Source organism: Rhincodon typus, chromosome 23, assembly GCF_021869965.1.
Source record: "Rhincodon typus isolate 14 chromosome 23, sRhiTyp1.1, whole genome shotgun sequence".
Classification (NCBI taxonomy): Eukaryota; Metazoa; Chordata; class Chondrichthyes; order Orectolobiformes; family Rhincodontidae; genus Rhincodon; species Rhincodon typus.
In genome coordinates, this window is record NC_063354.1 from 41410235 (window position 1) to 41432317 (window position 22083).

The following is a 22083-nucleotide window of genomic DNA, read 5'->3' on the forward strand; positions in this document are numbered from 1 at the left end:
TGTCAGCCAGGGCTCCCTGATTGGACCAGATTAACAGCCCCATTCAGGGAACTCATATTCTATGAGCCAGCTGGCTGACCTCGTTACAATCAATACAGAATCAATGACTGTTCTGACTTGTGAAGCCAGGAAATGTACTGTTCTACACTTTGGAATCTTGTTTGCTTAGTAAATCTCCTGGATCTCAGCTTTTGTCTTTTGTTTAAATGAATGTTACTGATTCCTAATCGGATTGTAGCAAAATCTGAGGGTTTAGGATACCAAAATAATATGGCGATCTTTTATAATATAGAATTGGTGGCCTTGCCTGGGATTACAAGTTTTATAAGTCTCCTGAACAGAGTACATGTTGTGAAAAAGAAACATTTCTGTGTATGACGTTTGTATGCAAATACCATATTAAAAAGCCATCAGAATGTTTAGGTAAACTTCAGCTTTTTCACATGTTCTTTATTTACACACTGGGCCACAGATCAGAGCATGTTCAGTGAACAAACAGAATGTAAAATAGTAGTACAGTTGCAACCAATGGGCATTTTTAAGCATCCATGGACAATTTTTTAAACAAATAAATTAGTGCTGGCAAGCACAAAAATACCGAAAACTGATATTTCAATTGAAGGTCAAAAGAACAACAGTGTTTACCTCAGAATGCCAGGGATTCCGCACTCGGAGAAAGAATGGCCTTTTTAATAAGATCCGCAATATCATCTCACATGACGTACTCAGATCCGAGAAATACTGTTTACCATGCAGAGTGGAAACCTGCTTAATGTAAAGTTTATAGTGCAGGGCAGGATTGTAAGACTGCCTAATACCATGATTATACTACAGGGAAACATGTGTCAGATTGCACGGTAATGCAGCTATGCATATAAGGTACAGCATAATACTGCAGGCTTGTTTAATTATCACTTAGACTTTGCAGCTATAATACATACTAATTGGATCCATGGCATATTCTGTTCAACATCTTATTTATAAGAAACAGCATCATCACAGTCCCATCTGATAGCTTTTGTCTACCATGGAGTGATGCAATAAATCTGCCTAATGTTAATCTGGGGTTGAAAATTCTTTCCAACTGCAAGTATTTCTGTAATATGGGGCTGGTAGACTTCACAATTTGAATCAATCGTATTAGCGATAGATTCACAACAGTGACAGCAAATTGTTCTGTTTGCAACTTTAGATTGTCAGCCCCAGAATTACGCTGAGTCTAGTTTACATGAAATTGAACCCAGAGTTAATCTCAGGCTTTGCTTATATAACTAACCCTGGAGTTACTCTGTGCCCTGTTTTTATGTAACACTGGCCCCAGAGTTAGTCTCTAAGCCTTGTTTATATAACACTGGCCAGACAGTGACTCCCTGAGCCTTGTTTATGAAGCACAATGCAGAGGTATTCTCTGAGCCTTGGTTAAATAACATTGAGGGCAATATTATTCTCTGAGCCTTGTTTATATTACATTGGCCCTAGAGTTACTTACTCTCTGAGCCTTGTTTCTACATTAAATACGCGTGTTTATTAATTTGCTTCTGTGAGGTGCAAAATTGTGCTTTGCAAAATTCACTTTGCATTCCAAATGTTTTATAATAATAGATCTATTTCTTTCCTTTCTTTATACGGAATAATTCTTTTCTCATGTCTTACTTGATTGAAGTGTCTGCCAGAGGAAGATAACTGAATAAAACACAAACATGTGCTTACCAATCCTCCAGCATTTTAAATAATTAACACATCTCTCATCAAAGTAATTGCTGTATCAACTACTGTACCTAGTAACCATTCAGTAAAATGAGACATGCAGGACTGCAACCTGCTTAGAGGTTTCAGGGATTGTTACACAAGAAGAGCTGATGAACCATTACAAACACTGAGCTAGGATCATAAACCTCTACATTCAGCTCTCTCATCCCTGCACAATGATGTGGTTTCATTTTAACCCATTGGCAGCCAACACATAGTTGTCTTCTATGCTCAGTTGGCACTTCACTGTTCACACACCTATACTATGAAGTCAAGATCATCACTGACATTACTAAATATTAGGAGATTTGTTACTAAAGCACTAAACTACATCCACTTATTTATCATCTTCCGACTTACCAGCTCCCTGTAGCCCAGCAGGAAGTTCAGGCTGAAGGAAGAGAGATTTCTGACGCTGAAGTTTGGGCTTGTTCTCCTTCAAGTAGAGAAGGATAAGAAGAGATTTGGTAGAGGTGTTTAAAATCATGAAGGTTTAGGTCAAGTTAAGGAAGAGAAACTGTTTCCAATGGCCTGAAGATAGATAACCAGAGGGTACAGATTCAGATGAGTGTCGAAAGAAGCTGAGGAGACGTAAGGGGAAAATGATTTGGGATAATGAGTGATCAGGATTTCGATGTGCTGTCTGATAAAGTGATGGAAAACAATTCAATCGTAATCTTCTAAAAGAAATTAGACAAATGCTTTAAGTAGAGCAATAGGCAGCAACAGGGGGAAAGAATAGGGATTAACAAATGGGATTAACTCCATTCCTTTTGAAAGGTCTGGCCCAGAATGTTTTCTGTTTTGTACCACTCTGCGAATGGACGACATTGGCCTCCATCCTGACATTTTCTAAAACTTCCTACTTATTTATTCTTGGTTTTAAGAAACACATGTCAAACTGGAAAGTGACTCTGTGGAATAGGTGCCCAGTCAATGGTCTTAGGAGCTGGACAAGACAGAGGCTGTTTGACAAGTGATGTGCTTGTGATTATAGCCTATTTTCTGGTTCAGTCACTATGTGTTTAGGAATATAGGAACAGGAATAGGCCATTCAGCCAGCCAAGCCTGCTTCACCATGTAATACAATCATGGCTGTCCAAACCCTTCATTGCCTTTTAACCACTCTGTCCCATCATCTGTTACTCCATTGAAAATCAGGAATCTATCAAACTCTACCTTAAACATACTCATAGACCATGCTTGTGTAGCTCTCTGTGGTAGAAAATTCCAAAGGGTTAGCACCATTTCCAGCATCCATTCTCAGTTCGATCCTAAATGGCATGCCCTTTATGTTTGAATTGTGCACTCTGGTTCTAGAACCCCAACCAGGGGAAACATCTTACCTGCACTTATTCTGTCTTTGAGTATTAAATATCCCTTTAGGCATTTTGTCAGTTTCAATGAGATTACCTCTTGTTCTTTGAAACTCTAGAGAATACAGGCCCGGTTTGTCCAATCTCCCTTTGTAGGAGAGTTTAATTATCCAGGTAAGAAGTCTGATGAACCTTCATTACACTCCCTCAATGGCAAGAATATCTCTCCTGAGATAAGGGAAGGTAGCCATATGCTTAGGGGTTGGATTGGGATGAAATTGAGCATCTTGGAGGTGGGTCATTTGGAGGAAATTAACTTGATGAGGGCTGAATGAGGAGGAAGACAGCTGCTTGATGTTTCTGGCATTTTCCAGCGTGATTTCACTAAATTGTAATCTGGAGCAGGAACGCTGGCTGATCATTTGGTTAATATGATTCAGTCACACACTGCCACTATAATTGTGCACTGGGTGGGTGACTTTACAATTTTCTTTGTAGGTAGATAGAACAGGATGGCTGAAAGGGTTATCTGCATTTATTGATATACTTATACAATTATCTATCTCTGACTGTCTATTCATTTCATTATCTACTTAACTCTTCTACAAGTATAACCCTTCCCATCTGTCTGTCTTTCTATCTCTCTCTCTCTGTCTATTTATTTACTGCAGTCTCTATTTATGCCTCATTCGCTCTTGCAAGTATCAATCTGTATCACTCTACCTCTGTTCCCAACTCTCTCTTTTGATATAAACTGTTTGATGTACCTGATTTATTTTGCATTTCATTTACTTTGTGTTCACATTTTAAATTATTTGTCATTAATTTATGAGTTTTCTGTGTCTCTGAAGTTAGTAATTAATTTGTAGGTATGGTGATTTCTTTTAAAACAGTTTGTGTGGGTTATTTTGGCAGCTTTATGGGTTTTGTTCACTTTAGGCTTTTATTACTTAGCAGGGTACATCATTGTGCATCAAGGCTTTTTTTATAAGATTATGGAAACCATCTATAGCTTCGAGGAAGGAATTTTTGATTCAGTTTTTCTTTGTTTTGGGCAGTTCTGTGTAATCCTTGCAGTGAGATGCATGTGTAAAGAATGCTCTTGTGAAGGAGAGAACATAGTGACTCTAGACTACTTTAGAATAAGGAGTTAATGTTAATTCCAGAATGAGATGTTAGGATAAAACCCTGAAGAGGACTTGAAGTTGGGTTTGATTACATGAAGGTATATGATAGCTCCAGGAATAAGTTAGCAGAGGTTCCATCTTAGGAATTAAAATCCCAGTTACCTGAAACCTATAGGGGTGTGGGTGTTACAAGAAAATGTTTTGTTTTGAAACTTTCTGGGATTATACTTCTACTGTGTATTCCAAACTCATTGACTTCACCTTATAAGTATATAGATCAGCTTTTTCCAGTTTATCTTCATTTCTTTCACTTAACACATTTCTGATTTACTGTGAAAACAAGATCTGCAATATTATGTGCTTGTGTTTCAGTGAGAGACCACCTCATTAAAACCAAAGCAAAACAAAATATGGCCTATCAAGCCAGAATTTAGCCTGGGATTTGACATGTCCAGTCTGATAACATCAGCTGAGATCATAACATTCTGTGTCTCTCTTTATCTCTTCCTTTCAGTGGCAATTCTAAAGGGATTCTCTGGCAAAGTCTCTGCCCACCATTGGACATTGCCATGGGACTGACCATTCAGGCAGGAAACAGAAACCAAGTTGGTGTTTGCATTAAAATCTCACAGTGGGAAGGCAGCCTAAATATAGGAACATGAGAAATAGATGTAGTGTGCGGAGCTCCTTGTGCCATTCAATAGAGTCAGCCACAGAATTACCCTTCCCTCAAATTCCAGATAAAGCTTGATCAAAAGTGGCACAATATAAATTGGTATCTTCAAAATTCATTGTTAAAATGCATGTTTGGCTGTACCTTATGAAGGACTGGGAAACATGCCTTACATTATAATTAGATTTTATTCCGCTAATCTAAGGATTAACTGCAACCATTGCAAATGAAACAGGCCAGAAAGAATTGTTTGGATAAATAAAACCTACTGCACTCTTAGGATCAATCTTCGGTCTCTCCATGGCAATAGTAATGCAGTTCAGGAAGATAATGACCAGAACAATGTGGTCGAACATCTTGTGCGAAATAATTTTGCTGCAAATGAGGCGGATCCTGAAAAGAGAAAATGATCCATTGACCTTCTACGCAGAACAAACATGGCAAGTCATGCACATCATCTCATAAGCAATGACCAAGCCGAGCAGATGTTGTTGTACTCAGGAAGTTCAAAACCTTGTGGTATGTTGTAAGTACGGAGAAACTCTCTCCAGTTGCAGAAGCACACAAATTCGAGATAACTGGCTAAAGAACGAAAGGCAACTTTGAAATGAATATCCAAATGGTTTATATTTGCAACATGCTATCTGAAAGGGTAGTGGAAACAGATTCAATATAACTTTCAAAGGGAGGTGGATTAACTTTACGAAAAGGCGAAATGAGTGATTAAGCCCTGGAGCAATCCAAAATCTTAAGTGGGCCTCCACATTCCTCTCTTTCCATGTATCCTGCCAGCATTTCCAGTTCACCATATGTACATTCTGGAGTTGTATTGAGTCACCAATCGAATGTGCATTGGGTTTCTCCGCGTTAACAGATTAGCTTTGTTTTTAGTGCTGAGAAACTGTCCCTCTATCCCTATTAATCCCTTTTGCTAAGCTCCTTTGCCATTGCAGCTGACTACTTGATGAATGAATGTACTGTCTGAGCCCGTATTGAAGAATCCAACTGCAAATGATCAAAGTGAAAGACTGGGTACATGCAAACGTACGAATAAATGACATGCTTGCATCGATATGCGGTCCTTCTCAATCTCATAATATCTCATAACACATACTATAATAGGTTCTTTTCTAAGAGTAAAATGAAACAAAGAACTGCAAATGCTGAAGATCTGAACCAAATACAGAAATTGCTGGAGAAACTCAGAATGATCACTGGATTCAAAACATCAACTTTGCTTTCTCTCCACAGATGCTGCCAGACCTGCTGAGTTCCTCCAGCAATTTCTACTTTTGTTTTTTAAGAGCAGTTGATGTTGTAATTGCAGAACAAGGCAGCCACGTTTTAGAAATAACACAAACTAGAATGAAATAAAAGGTAGGATCAATTGTATTAGGTATTGGGGTTGAAGGATAAATATTGATCAGGACATCAGACAGAGCTTTTCTCCTTTGCATTAGATCTCATATATACATACATAAAGAAAGACTGGACCTTGGTTTAATATCTCATTTAAAAGACAACATGACTGATATCCCCAGTGCAGGCTGTCAGCTTAGATTTTCTATCCAAGACTGGAATTTCTCAGAGGCCCTTGCCACTTGTTGAAAAGTTGCGAGGTGAGCTCGCCTCCACAGAGGCAGGAAGCCACGTCTCAAACTTACAGCTGTCAAGCTTTAATTAACTAAGGTGGTGGCTTCTATCTCGATATGCAGTGTCACTGAGAGTGGTAGCCCTTTCTGGGACTGCTAGAATGACGAGATGCATGGTTTCAAAGGTGAGTCAGGGAGGTTTTGCCCAAATAGGATGGCCTCCTGTCCACTGAGCTCATGCCAGGTGGCATGATTTACTTTGGTCAGAGACGTCCCTTACCACCGGCAAAATACTAATGATTTGGCTACTGAAGGGCCTCAAATGCTGCAAGGGTAAAAGGCTGGTTCCATCTGCTCCAATAAAATTAGAAATTGCTGGAAAACCTTAGCAGGTCTGGCAGTATCTGTGGAGCGAAAGCAGAGTTAACTTAACGGAACCAGTGACCCTTCTTCAGAACTCCACTGGACCCAGAACGTTAATTTTGCTGTCTCTCTCCACGGACGCTGCCAGGACCTGCTGAGTTTCTCCAGCAATTTCCGAATTTGTTTCTGATTTCCATCATCCGCCGTTCTTTTTGTTTTGCATCTACTCCATTTCCTGGTAAAGTAACAGCAAAGGTAGGTGGGTTAATGCACATAATAGCCTTGTCATGGCCCAATTTTTATGGAACCCCTCCTCCTGTTGCCCCGGCCCAGCCACGTGCTGTTGGGCAAAGGGTGTGTAAAATTCTGGCTCAAGTCTCTGGAGTAGGATTTGAACCCACAATCCACGACTCAAAAGTGGCGACTCTATCACCACTGAACTGTACAGAACTCTTCAAAGTTTAGAATGCCTGTGAATGCTGACTTTGCTGTTTTGGCTCGTAAGTAACTTTGATAAATAAACATCTGGGACCTTTTCAAAACCTAGCTCCCAAATCTGGAAACAAACAACTTGCAGCTCAGAATCTTTAAGTTGGTTTTATGCCATTTGTCAAAATTGAACTTGTTTTCCAATCATTGACTTGAAAGCTGTGATTGTACTGTACTCTGCACCTTGGCAAAATGCCCACATAACAGGGTGACTATCCTTTAAATTCACCCTGACCAAAAAAAAAAGTAACTGCAGATACTGGAAATTGGAAATGAAAACAGAAATTGCTGGAGAATCTCAGCAGGTCTGGCAGCAGCTGTGAAGAGAAAGCCGAGTTAACATTTTAGATTCAGTGACCCTTGTTCAGAACTGTTCTGAGCAAGGGTCACTGGACCTGAAACGCTAACTCTGCTTTCTCTCCATAGATGCTGTCAGACCTGCTGAGTTTTCCCAGCAATTTTTGTTTTTGCTGTAAATCAACCTATTGATATCAACAAAAGAAACAATATGACTGGGAGATCTGTCACTAAAACATCTACTTCTACCTTTGCTACATTGTCAGATTCAGTTTTTGCCTCAGGACCTCAGCTGTTGAACCTCTCTGGAACTTTGGTTGGCTCCAGACCTGGCAATTCTAAGGAAGTCTTGAAATCCTCCAGCAGTCTACCGTTCCTAAACTTGAGTTCATCCAATACACTGATATCCATATCTAAACTCGTGGTAAATCCTATTCGCCCTTCTTCCAATTGCTTGCTGAGCTACACTGGTTTCCCAGTTAAGCATCACTTTGATTGTAAAGATTTTGTCTATGTTTACAAACTCCTCCATGGATTTACCCTCCCTTTCTCTATAACCTCCTAGAACTCCCTGACATATCTACCTTCCAATAATTCCCGTGTAGTAAGCAATAATTAATCGTTGTAGCAGTTGCGGCCACGTCTTCAGCTGCCTGGGCCCCCAAGTCTCTGGAATACCCTCTTGAAATCTGTATGCCCCTGCAACTCAAAGTTCCAATCTCTGTCTCTTTAAATCCCATCTCTTGGACCTCAGGTTTTCTGTCCTAATGTCTCTTGATGTGGATCAGATCAGATTCTGTTTGGGCACGTTTGCACTGGGACATTTGACACCATTAAAGGTAACGACATGAATATCAATTGGGTGTGCGGCAGAGTTTGTCCTGCACTGTATAGACTGTGGCTGTTCAAGATGGCAGCTAACCATCTTCTTCTCAAGGAATGGATAATAACTGATGGTCCAAACAGCAACGGCAACATCTTGTGAATGAATAAATAAAGAACTTTTGATACTGAGCGGGGCAAGGATTTGTTAGTTTTCTAACCCTGTGTTTTGCCATCTCAAAAGAAAAAAAATCCAAAGTGTTAACGGAAGTTTCCGCCTTTAATTTCATAGCAACAAGTCTACTGACTTTAGTTTCTTACTTGGACTGTGGAGGGAACAGATAAAGTGACCAGCCTTCTCGTTCTCTGAAACAGGGTGGCAACTTGGCTTGAATCCATGCCCGCAAACGTGCTCTTTTACCCTGTGGAAACAAGTTGGCACCCATCAGTCCTGTTCGAAGTCCTCTCACTGAAAACGGAAAGTTTCACTGCTGTGGTAGAGGTCCTTCCTTCTTTTATGGGCACAAGCAACAATGAGCTTAACAAACCCGCGTACACACAAAGTACAGGCATTTGTAATGAATTTAGTAAGTACTTCAAACTTCCAAAGAAGTTTTTAAAACAACACGGAACAAAGTGATTCGGATTCAAACAAATTGTTTCTGATATGGAAACATCTGCTGGCCGTGTAGCACAGAGGAGCAAACTCAGTGAACATGCCTTACTGCTAACGCACTTGGTTTTGGAAAACTGACTGATTTATCTGATTGACCCGACAATTTACATCTGCTTCATCTCAAGTGGCTTTCAAATTTACTATATTTATGTAGACTGCAGAGAAACAATGACAGAGCTTGCATTAATTTTCGACTGAGACATGTTCACTAAGAACTAGAACAGCCAAAAGCTTATCTCATTGTGAAACGCTTTTGGGAGAGCCATGCAGGCAAGTGGATCAGCGAGGAGGTTGATGACTGTGTGAAGGAGGTTAAGAGAGAGCAAGAGGGCGAGATGGAGACAGAAACAAACAGGAAGAGTAAGGGGTCACCTACTCAGGACAGGAATGAGGAGGAACTTTTTCTTCTCAGACGGTAGTGAATTTGTGCAATTCATTACAGCAGAGGGCTGGGTCAAAAAGTACAATTAAGGCTGGAATGGACAGACTTCTCTTCATTAAGGGAATCTAGGGATATGGGATAAAAGCGGGGAAAGTGTAGTTGAGGATTATCAGATCAGCCATGGTCTCATTGATTGTTGGAGCAGACCCAATGGGCTGAATGGCCTATTTCCGCTCCTACATCTGATGGTTGAAGAGTTCTTATAAAAAAGGGAGCATCTTGTCAGGATTTTCCAGTTTGCTCTCACTCTATATAAAAAATGAATTGAAAGAACTGCGGGCGCTGTGAATCAGGAACAAAAACAAAAGTTGCTGGAAAAGCTCAGCAGGTCTGGCAGCATCTGTGAAGGAAAAAACAGAGTTAACGTTTCGGGTCGGGTAACCCTTCCTCAGAACTGCTCTCACTCTATGTCTGTTATAGAGGAGCAACTGATGATGAAGGAATTTATAGACAGAGAGTGACAGAGGTTCCATTCCCTCTGTTTACACCAAGCTCAAACTCTTAACCCCAGAGATGACATTCAAATATAATGCACTGACTTCCAGCAAACATTGATTACTTGTACCTTTTCACCCCCTGGAGTCACTCACCATGTCAATGTCATCTTCAGTATGTTCAAACTCAGCTCTCTGTTCATCCGTGTGGACCTGGTGTGGCAAGGCAGTCGGGGAGGTTTTACCATTACAGTCATGGCGATCCATTGGTGAGAGCCTGCTGCTTTGGATACTGGGAGATCTGTGAAGGCTAGGTACTTGGAGAGTGTCAGGAAGGTCGAAAGAGCCCCTCATCTCCAGGGATTCCACACGCTGAGTGCCTGGCCCCCTCCCACTACCTGTATGACTGGATATCTCATCTTCTGATCCCTCGCCTTCGTCGGAGCTCTCTTTGCCATCACCCGAGAGGAGGGATTTCCGCTCGCCTGTCTGATGTTTACGCTTCACACTCTGAGCTCGGCCAAGGCTATTCCAGCTCGAGCGTCGGCTGTTCCAGCTGCTGGCCGTGCTCCAGGGCGCATAAGGGGAGCTACGTGCACTAGTCTGAAAGGAAAGTGACCCTGAATTAAAAGACCTTCTCAACAGTTCCATCTATTCGCTGAAAACAAAAGCCTGGAGTGTTGAGAAGATCACTGCATGCTGCATCACTAATTGTAAGGGCTCCCATTACTATTACTGCTGTGTTACTGATTTCACAGTGATCCATCATCACAGTCAGGTCCCTGCTGTTTCACATTTAGATTGACGTGGAGGTGCTGGTGTTGGACTGGGGTGGACAAGGTCAGAAATCACACAACACCAGGTTATAGTCCAACAGGTTTATTTGTAAACACCAGCTCTTGGAGCACTGCTCCTTCTTCAGGTGCACCTGATGAAGAGGCAGTGGTCTGAAATCTTGTGTTTTCAAGTAAACCTGTTGGACTATAACCTGGTGTCATGTGACTTCTCACCTTTTTTCTATATTCATTCATGGGATGAGGGGCATCCCTGGCTAGGCAGCACTTATTGCCCATCCCTAATTGCCCAGAGGGCAGGTAAGAGTCAACCACATTGCTGAGGGTCTGGAGTCACGTGTGGACCAGACAAGGTAAGGATGGCAGTTTCCTTCCCTAAAGGACGTTAGCGAACCACATGGGTTTTTCCGACAATCGACAATGGATTCACGATCATCGTGAGATTCAAATTCCACCATCTGTCGTGGCAGGTATTCGAACCCAGGTCCCCAGTACATTATCTGGGTCTTTTGTTTAACAGTCCAGTGAGAATACCACCATGCCATTGCCTCCCCATGTACCTTGTCCACATTTACATTGTTAGCTCCAAGTTGTCATTGTATTTTTGAAGTGGTGCTGTAGGTTAATTCCAGTGCTTATTGTTATAAAGGATTGTGTACTTGAATGAAACATTTGTTTTTGCAAGGAATGATGTAGTTGAAGGAATGTAAATGTAATAAATGGGTTGTCATGAATGAGTTTTTTTTCTGTTATAGTGAAATGTGTGATATGTGCTTAGACCTTCATTTAATAGATCTTTATTTCAGTTCATTTCCTTATGGTTTCTGAATTTTGCCTGTGGTGGTTACTGGGTGAGTTGGCAGGCTCAGTGGTGCAAAGGATGCTGGGTCGGATGAATGGATTAGCATGAAGTGGCACAAAGTGCCATTGGTGCCATAAATGTCCAGGGGCAGGCTGAGGGGCATAGTTTGACGTGCAGAGGCCTTGGAAATTGGATACAAGGAAATTAGTGCTATGAGCGATGTAGATTGACATGGAGTATATGGGAGGTTATGGGGTCTGGGTATAGAGTATGATGTAGCATGGGTTGTCTTGGATGGTCCATGGAGAGTGTGTGGTAGGGCTGACAGCTGGGTGGCTGTTTTATGTTTAGACATTTCATTTTGAAACTTTAAGAGAGTGCCGGTGCATTGAGGTAGGCCCAGCCCGAGTGGATAGTGCAGTACTCAAAAACATCAAATTAAAACAAACCTCTCTCAGATAAAGCACAAAATAAAGACTCACTGGTGACTTTTGCTCATAAAAGTTGGGATCGATTGACACGTTGCTTCCTCTGCGGGACTCGTTGTATAAATGTGCAGAATCTCCACAAAGCATTCCCTTTGGGGTTGGCATTGGCGTGGCATTGGTGTGGATGATGAGTGGTGGAGTCAGACTAGTTTTGACGTCTACGTGGCCATTCACTGCCATCACTGCAGGGGACAAAAGTGACATTAAAGTGCATTGGTCTTGACCACCTCACACCTGTAATTCTCATTTGACCCTTTTAAAAACTTTTGCATACTGGCACAGGGCTGGCATTACTGTAATGTCGAAATGTTTGAAAAATGATGGGCAAAATCTTCCAAAGCATTGTGTCCCCAGTTTTCAGCAATCAAAGACTACCTAGGGGGCTGTTACAAGCAAAACCATAGAACAAAAATCACAAGTGCATTAAACATTATTCCATTTCCCTGCATTTAATTTAAATATTTTTGACAGAATTATAAAAATAGTCATTTTCTGATCAACCTGTTCAGAGATGGTATTACTCATTTTTGGAGTAGGTGGGCATAGTGTTAAGGGCTTGGATGGAGAGGAATTTGTTAATTGTGTAGAAGAAAATTTTCTGATTCAGTGTGTGGATGTACCTCCTGGAGAAGGTGCAAAGCGTGGCCTACTCTTGGGAAAAATAAAGCAGGGCAGGGTGACTGAAGTGTCAGTGGGGGAGCACATTGGGGCCAGTGACCTTAATTCTATTAGTTTTAAAATAGTGATGGAAAAGGATAGACCGGATCTAAAAGTTAATTTTATAAATTGAAAGAAGGCTAATTTTGATCGTATTATGCAAGAACTTTCAAAAGTTGATTGGGGACCGATGTTTGCAGATAAAGGGATGCTTGGAAAATGGGAAGACTTCAAAAATGAAGTAATGAGAGTCCAGAGACAGTATGTTCCTGTTAGGGTGAAGGGCAAGGCTGTTAGGTGTACAGAATGCTGGATGACTAGAGAAATTGATGTTTTGGTCAAGAATAAGAAGGAAGCATATGTCAGGTATAGACATCAGAGATTGAGTGAATCCCTATAAGAGTATAAAGGCAGTAGGAGCGTACTTAAGAGGGAAATCAGCAGGGCAAAAAGGAGACATGAGATATCTTTGGCAAATATGGTTAAAAAGAATCCAGTGGGCTTCCACAAATATATTATAGACAAAAGGGTAACTAGAAAGAGAATAGGGCCCTTTAAAGATCAACAATGTCACCTTCATGTGGAACCGCAGGAGATGGCGGAGATACTAAATGAGTATTTTGCATCAGTGTTTACTGTGAAGAAGGATATGGGAGATATAAAACATAGGGAAATAAATAGTGACATCTTGAAAAATATCCATATTATAGATGAGGTGATGCTGGACATCTTAAAACACATAAAGGTGGATAAATCCCCAGGACATGATCAGGTGTACCCCAGAACTCTGTGGGAAGCTAGGGAAGTCATTGCTGGGCCCCTTGCTGAGATATTTGTTTATTGTTAGTCACAGATGAGGTGTGGGTAGAGTGGAGGTTGGCTAACGTGATGCCAATATTTAAGAAAGATGGTAAGGAAAAGGTAGGGAACTATAGACCAGTAAGCCTGACATTGGTGGTGGGCAAATTGTTAGAGAGAATCCTGAGTGGCAAGATTTACATATATTTGGAAAGGCAAGGACTGATTAGGGATAGTCAACATAGCTTTGTGCTTGGGAAATCGTGTCTCACCAACTTGATTGAGTTTTTTGAAGAAATAAACGAAGAGGATTGACAGGGGCAGAGTAGTAAAAGTGATCTATATGGACTTCAGTAAGGCATTTGAAAAGGTTCGTCATGGTAGACTGGTTAGTAAGGTTAGATCACATTGAATAGGAAGAACTAGCTATTTGGATACAGAACTGGCTCGAAGATAGAAGACAGAGGGTGGTGGTGGAGGCTGGCTTTTCAGACTGGAGACCTGTGACCAGCGGTGTGCCAGAAGAATCGGTTTTCATCATTTATATAAATGATTTGGATGTGAACATAGGAGGTATGGTTAGTAAGTTTGCAGATGACACCAAAATTGGAGATGTAGTAGACAGTGAAGAAGGTTACCCCAGAGTACAATGAGATCTTGATCAGATGGTTCAATGGGCTGAGGAGTGGCAAATGGAGTTTAATTTAGATAAATATGAGGTTCTGCATTTTGGTGGGACAAATCAGCGCAGGAATTATACACTAACAGTAAGGTCCTGTGGAGTGTTGGTGAACAAAGGCAAGGTTCATAGTTCCTTGAAAGTGGAGTTGCAGGTAGATAGGATAGTGCAGAAAGCATTTGGTATGCTTGCCTTTATTGGTCAGTGCATTAAGTATAGGAGTTGGGAGGTCATGTTGCAGCTGTAAAGGACAATGGTGAGGCCACTTTTGGGATATTGTGTGCAATTCTGGTCTCCCTACTATAGGAATGATGTTATGAAACTAGAAATGGCTCAGAAAAGATTTACAAGGATGTTGCCAGGGTTGGAGGGTTTGTGCTACAGGGAGAGGCTGAATAGGCTGGGGCTATTTTCCCTGGAGTGTCGGAGGCTGAGGGGTGACCTTATAGAGGTTTATAAAATCATGAGGGGCATGGATAGAGTGAATAGACAAGGTCTTGTCCCCAGGGAGTGGGAGTCCAAAACTAGAAGGCGTAGGTTTAAGGTGAGAGGGGAAAGATTTAAAACGGACCTAAGGGGAACTTTTTCACACAGAGGGTGGTGCATGTACAGAATGAGTTGTCAGTGGAAGTGGTGGAGGCTGGTACAATTACAACATTTAAAAGGCATCTGGATGGGTTTATGAATAGGAAGGGTTTAGAGGGATATGGGCCAAATGCTGGCAAATGGGACTAGATTTATCTCGGATATCTGGTTGGCATGGACAAATTGGACCAAAGGGTCTGTTTCCGTGCTGTACATCTCTATGACTCTATGACTCTATGACTTGAACCCAGCTCTCCTGGCTCAGAAGTAGGGACACTACCACTATACCGCAATGAGGTGAGGGGGAACTCATGGGGTGAGAGTGTCACTGCCTCAGCCAGCATTTACTGCCCATTGTTAAGAGTTAGCCACATTGCTATGGGTCTGGAGTCACTTGTAAACCAGACCAGGGATAGGATGGTAGTTTTCTTCCCAAAAGGGAACTTCCCCAAATGAATGAACCATATGGGTTTTTCCTGACAATTGACAATGGATTCATGACCGTTGGTGGGATTCGAACCCGGGTCCCCAGGACGTTACTTGGATCTCTGGATTAACAGTCTAATGGTAGTGCTACTAAGCTATTGCCTTCCGCCTTTGTGTTCTGATTGGCAGTCGGAAGGTGGTGAGTTATGAGGATGGGCTTATTGTATAACCAAATGGTGGATGTGCAGTGGTGGGCTAATTCAAGGTAGGAAGTAAGGTGAAGGCACTCCAAACAGAGTTGGAAACCTTAAGTGTCCTCTGTAAATAGTCAGTTTATCCAAAGATAGTGTGTATTTTACCAGTAATTTATTTTTTGGTCTGCTACAATATTGGAGAAAAATCACTAGAAATGCACCAACAATTTTCTTTATTGCGTCCCCTCTCCCTAAATCAAATTACTGCAAAACATACCCTTAGGCCTATGTGGGTGCTGCTTTGTAACTAGCTAACAGAATGTGCTGGAGAGTGGCTCAGGGTTTGATTCTCCTGTGCAGAATCACCAAGATTTTGTGTTATGCCTTTGTCTGTTCAGCATATGTATAACAGTGGTCTACTAACCTTCCCATGGTGATAGGCACCAATCCTGAAGCTATTCGCATGTTTAAAGTCCCACTGGTGCTATGGAGTCTTGTAAAGTTAGAATCATAGAATCCCTAGAGTGTAGAAACAGGCCGTTTGGCCCATCAAGTCTACACCGATCCTCTGAAGAGCATCCCACCCAGAACCACACCCCCGACCCTATCCCTGTAACCTTGCATTTCCCATGGCCAATCCACCTAACCTGCACATCTTTGGACTGTGGGAGGAAACTGGAGGAAACCCATGCATACATGGGGAGAATGGGCAAACTCCACACAGACAGCCACCCGAGGTAGAATCAAACCTGGGGCCCTGATGCTGTGAGGCTGATCTAACCATTGAGCCACCATTCCTTAGTTTGACTAAGGAAATTTGTCCTGGGCAGTGCACTGGCCAATGTGATGTGGCAAAAAGACTTAGCACTTTGGAGGCACCAGATGGGTCAGTGGGGGCTGGAAGAAAGCAGGAAGTATAGATCCAGAATTGTGGAAGGAGGTTAGAGAATCCAAACAGGTTAATGGAGTAGAACTGGAATGTCAAGCAAGTTCCAGTGTTTTAACATTTGCAAATACTGACACAAAAATCTCACTCAAATTGTGGGAAGATAGGGATGCAATTTTTCTGCAGCTTCCTGCATGTGATTAAATATACAGATAAAATACATAATCCCAGAGCAGTTAGGATGGGCAATGAATGCTGGCCCAGCCAGAGATGCCCATATCCCCCGGATGAATAGGAAACAAAATGTACGTGGATTAATGTTTTAAGAGTTTAAGTGACATTGAAGATTGATTGTTAGTTTAAAGGAATTGAAAACACGAGTCAGCATCAATTTTTAATACAATAAACCTTCTAAATCACATTGAAAGATTGCTGCCTAGATGCTGCTATCAAAAATTTGTGGATTCATAAAACTGTCACCATGCTTGACAAACCTAAAGCATTCACACAAATCTCTGCCTTTGTTGAAAATGTATGCAGCAATTGAACTTACAGGTTGTGTTTGGAAGGTCCTTTTTGCTTCCACTGTCATCTTCAAGACTCTGACAAAAAAAATCAGCCTCTGAGTCCGACTTTGAGACGTCTCCCTTGAGTGAGAGTGAAATAGAGGCTTTAAGTTGCAGACACAACATGGTGCGGAACTCGGGCACAATTCTCTCATATGTTCCCGGTCACTGACAGAAATCTATGTTCATTGAAAGTCTTAGAAGAAAGTTCAATTCAATAACGTAAATGAAGTACCATGGTCCTTACCGCAATTATTGGAAGCATCTTTAGAAAAAGCTGTTAAATAGTTTCTTTGATTTTAACTTTAGTCATGCAACAATTATTACAGCGTGCTCTTTGTGAGTAGCTCATGCAGCACCAGGTGTTTTTTGTTAACCTCATGTTAATAATACAACTGAAGAGAAATGAATTCTAGTTTTTATTAGTCCTCTGTTGGACACCTCGTTCTCCTGTCTTTCCAGAAAGTGAAGTCTCACACGTCATTCTCTCCATTCTCTACCGACAGCATTGGCAACAGTGTGCAACATCTACGATAGACCCTGGAGGAACTTGATAAGGCTCCTTAGACAGCACCTTTCAAATCCGTAACTTTGAGAAGGACAAGAGCAACAGATACATGGAAACACAATCACTTGTACGTTCCGCTCCAAGACACTCACCATCCTGACTTGGAAATATATTGCTGTTCCTTCAGTGTCGCTAGGTCAAAGTCCTGAAACTCCCTGTCTAACAGCACTGTTACTACAGTGGTTCAAGAAAGCAGCTCATCACCACCTTCTCCAGGGCAATTAGGGATGAATAGTAATTCTGTCCAATAATGCTCACATCCCATCAGCAAATAAAGTAAGAAAAAATTTTTTACCTGACAGAAAAGATAGATTCATAAAGCTAGAGGATTTCCTTTTAAACAGCATCTTTCACAACCTAAAGAAGTCCCAAAGTGCTTTACAGCTAATGACACACTTCACTGAAACTCAGTCACTGCTGTAAGCCAATTTGTACTTAGCAAGATCCAACAAGTAACAATGTGACAAAAAAAAATTGACCTCTTTCAGTAATGTTTGGTGATGGATCAATATTGGTCAGAGCTCTCGGCTCTTTTTAGAAATAGTAATGGAAGTTTTACATCCAATTAAGAGGTCAAAGAGTTTAATATCTTGCCAGAAAGGCAGACCTGCCCTTCCTTGGTCAAGGTCAGCCTGGATTTTATACTTGTGTTTCTGTCATGAAGCATGAACCCACAATATTTCGGTGTAGCTTCAGTGAGAATGAGACCCAGCCACAGTAGGGAATTTGTGTATTATTTCCACAAAATTTCAGGGTAAGAAACAAACATCTTGCAGGAAGTGGAATATATATCACACCAGTGTTGCTTTTTATTTCCTTGTTTTCATTTCTGTTGATTTTGTTGTAACTTCTGACCACTCAATACCTGCGCTAGCAGCATACTTTATGGCTAAGTTAGGAATTATCTACATGGATTAAAGTTGTTTTGTTTTGTACATTGAGAAGATGACCATGATGAATTTAAGTGTCTTCTTATTTCCCCATTTTGGTTTAAGATCATTGTCTCTTCCTGTGCCATGCTTACTGACGCTTTGGTCTTGTAACAATGCCACTCTGCAGAGAACCTCACATTGAGGGCATTAAGCGAATCATATTCAATCTCCCCTCCTCTCTCTCCTACATCAACTTCCTTCTACCTTACCATCTGGCTGTTTATTTACAATACCATCATCTCCCCATTTTAATAACTCTCCATTCCCCAGGCAACACAATTGGATGTGTCTTCCAGCAGATGTCATTTCTTGCAAAATCACCTCAGAGATACCTTGGCAAAGTGGCAGTGTTCCTCCCTGTACTGTCAGGTCAGCAGCTTTCATAGAAGACCATCTGCACTTATTACAATCTTACCAAAAATAGGCTAAGTATTAATTGTGCCAAGTTTTGTGATGGGTTTATCTCTGTGTGAGCTCTACCTGTGTTTTCTTTTTTTATAATTCGTTCATGGGATGGGGGCATTGCTGGTTAAACCAGCATTAATTGCCCATCCCTAATTTCCCAGAGAGCAGTTAAGAGTCAACTGCATTGCTATGCATCTGGAGTGATATGTAGGCCAGTATGGGTAAGGATGGTAGTTTCATTCCTTAAAGGACATTATTGAATTGGATGGATATTTACAACAATTTGCATGGTCACCAGTAACTTTCTATTCCAGATTTTTATAGAATTCAAATAAGCTAAAGTAACCAAAGTCCCAGAAGGCTGTACAGCTGCTCTCTCATTAGAGAGAGAGAGCTACTGGTCGTCTCCTGAGCATCACTATGCCTCAGACAAGGCACAAGATTGAGAAGGCAGGACATTCATGGTGACCTCATCGATCGAGGGCATTAAACTGATGATAGGGGTCATTTGCTTGCCGATAACCATGAGATAGGGCCTCAGGTAACTGAACAACTTGGAGAAAGGTTTTGATCCCCACCAGCACAGGTGCTGTCTCTTTGTTGTCTGCAGTCAATACTCACTTTAAATCTAAGAAAACCAGTTAATCTTTCCTTCAGAAGTTAATATAAGGTATGACTTTTAATGGATACGTCCAGGATAAATGAACCAGCCACCCTGTGCACTTTGCAAAGCAGTGGAAGTATTCATAAAAAGGAAGCCAGGAAAAATCTTTCAGATCAACAAGAACCAACTCAGATCAACAACAGCCAATTCACAAATTGTAGACAAAGAATACTGAGCTGTCTTTTCAGTTTTTCCTCTTCATGCATGTTCCCTTCCTTGTCTGTCTGCATGTGTGTAAGGCAATGTTTTTAACAAGATTAGAGTTTTAAATAGTAGTGTTTAATGCGAATACCTTATACTTATTTGCCTGTAGCTAGGGTCTAATTATTTACTATAAAGACTATTTCTTGTTTAGTACAGAAACGTAGTCTGTGTTGTCTATGCACCTGGATTTGAAAGTTAGGTAAATTGGAGAATATTGTGAACTCATCTTAAAATTTTTAACATTTGTGATGAATCAGAAATAGCAGGGTTTGATTTCCAGCACATTAACCAAGTGAGGTGTGACAATTCTCTGAACTCTCACACCAATGTATTTCTGAGATTCCCAAACTCTGTACTGACCCTCTCTCGCTCACACAAGCAATTTGTTCATTAGATTAATGATAGTCAAATACAAGGAAAATATGTGTAAATCAAGGAAAAGGTTTGTTTTAAACTAAACATCTATCTTTAATATTGACACTAATCAAATCTGCATTGTTACAATGATAGGGTGTCGATAATGCTGTTGATAATAAAGGTAAAGTCGCCACAGACCCAGAGGACCACAGGGGTGCTCTCTCACTAGAGAGAGATGACTGGTGGTGAGTTATTCCTGAGGTCACCACGTCTTAGGCGAAGGGAGAGATTGAGATGACAGTGCCTTTATGGTAACCTCAGCTGATACAGGAATTGAACGCACGCTGTTGGTGTAACTCTGCATCATCGATATTCCACAGAAAGGGAATCCCTCTGCATACTCACCACTTGATTTGGATTTTGATTTTATTGTCACCTGTGTCGAAATACAGTGAAAAGCTTTGTTCAACACAGTTGTAGGTGTACAAGGAGTACAGTAGGGGGCCGAGAATGCATCCTTGGGGGGGCTCCAGCGTTGAGTATTATTGTGGACGAGGTGCAGTTATCCATCCTCACTGATTGCAGCCAATGGGTCAGAAAAGCTGAGGATCCAGTTGCAAAGGGCAGAGCTGATACTAAGGTCATGCAGTTTTGAGATCAGTCTGGAGGGAATAATGGTGTTGAAGGCAGAGCTATAGTCAATGAGTAGGGCTTGATTAGAGGGATAGCACAGAACCCAAAATTCAAAGAATTTGAGTTGCAATAAACAAATTCAACTACTTCGAGTTTTCAGTTTGTCATATCATGTGATATAACCAACAAATATTGTATCCAATTATCTATCACCATGATTTGGGTTTATTTGTATACTGCTACAGTTAATTTTGCTTAAATCTTAATTTGTCAATCTGCTAGGAATTTGTTGCACAGGACTCAATTTAGACTTAATGGCTCATCATGAATTCTGACTTTTTTTAATTCTTTCATGGGATATGGGTGTAGCTGGAAAGGCTAGCATTTGCTGCCCATCCTTAATTGCCCTTGAATTGAGCGGCCTGCAAGGCCATTTGGGAGGGCAATTCAGAGTCAACCACATTGCCATGGGTCTGGGGTGTCACACAGGCCAGACTAGGTAAGGACACCAGATTTCCTTCCTTAAAGGAGATTAGTGAACCAGACAGATTTTTGAAACCATTGATGATAGTTTTACAATCACTATGACCAAAACCAGCTTTATGTTTCATGTTAATTCTGATAATTATCTTAGTTGCGGTTGCTGACCTGTTTCCTACAGGCTCTTAGATAAGCAAAATCATAATTTCTTTGCAAACATAAAGTTGTGTATGACTGCTGAAAGCATAATTGTTGCATCAGTTATTACAGTTTAAAAGAAACTGGGTAAGTTGTGACCTTTGGTCACTTGTGATTCAAACATGAGGGCAAGAGATGTAGGACTTCAGACTTCCATGGCCCAGGACCTGAGATAGAGGAAAGTAGTGAGATAGAGAATGACAGCCACCCTCATCCAAGAGAACCAATGATCCCTCTCTAACTACTGCAGGAACACCATGGCAGCAAGAAGTCAACATTCCCCACACCCTTGTCAAACTAGCATCTTACATTTAGCTGGCAAGCAGGAAAGGAATGCACTCAGTCTAAAATATTTACCTGAGGTCCATGTTCTTCTTCAACTTTCTGAGCAAGGCAAAAGGATTTATGGAACAAAATTTTAGTCAATGCTCGGAAAACTATTTGTGCAATACAATTGCTCGGTCCTTTACATTATGAACGACTCAGAAAGTGCACAAGAAATCTGAGCGCTCAGAGAGGACTGTGTTATGTTTGCACTGACAGAACCCTGCTGTTGTCCTGGTAGAAAAGCAAATGGAACAATAGCACAACAGGTAAATGACCATACTTGGTTAGGAATGAGGAAGGTGAAAGTCAAACTCGCCCCTACACTGTTGGGTTTCAAAACACACTCCAAATGTTTCTGAAGAGATAGTAAGAACTGCAGATGCTAGAGTCAGAGATAACGCAGTGTGGAGCTGGAGGAGCACAGCGGGCCAGGCAGCATCAGAGGAGCAGGAAAGTTGAT

At 41.2% G+C, this 22083-nt stretch overlaps 1 protein-coding gene across 1 annotated transcript in view; it reads right to left on the reverse strand.

Moving 5' to 3' along the window:
• Window positions 1–22083, reverse strand: part of LOC109919653 (voltage-dependent T-type calcium channel subunit alpha-1G-like) — a 288516-nt gene that overhangs the window by 118845 nt on the left and 147588 nt on the right. The window contains exons 13-17 of the mRNA XM_048610895.1: window positions 16843–16936; window positions 12059–12246; window positions 10137–10583; window positions 8750–8850; window positions 5135–5258 (exon numbers count right to left, since the gene is read on the reverse strand). Of these exons, the coding sequence (XP_048466852.1) occupies window positions 5135–5258; window positions 8750–8850; window positions 10137–10583; window positions 12059–12246; window positions 16843–16936 (954 nt within the window). The remainder of the gene's footprint in view (window positions 1–5134; window positions 5259–8749; window positions 8851–10136; window positions 10584–12058; window positions 12247–16842; window positions 16937–22083) is intronic.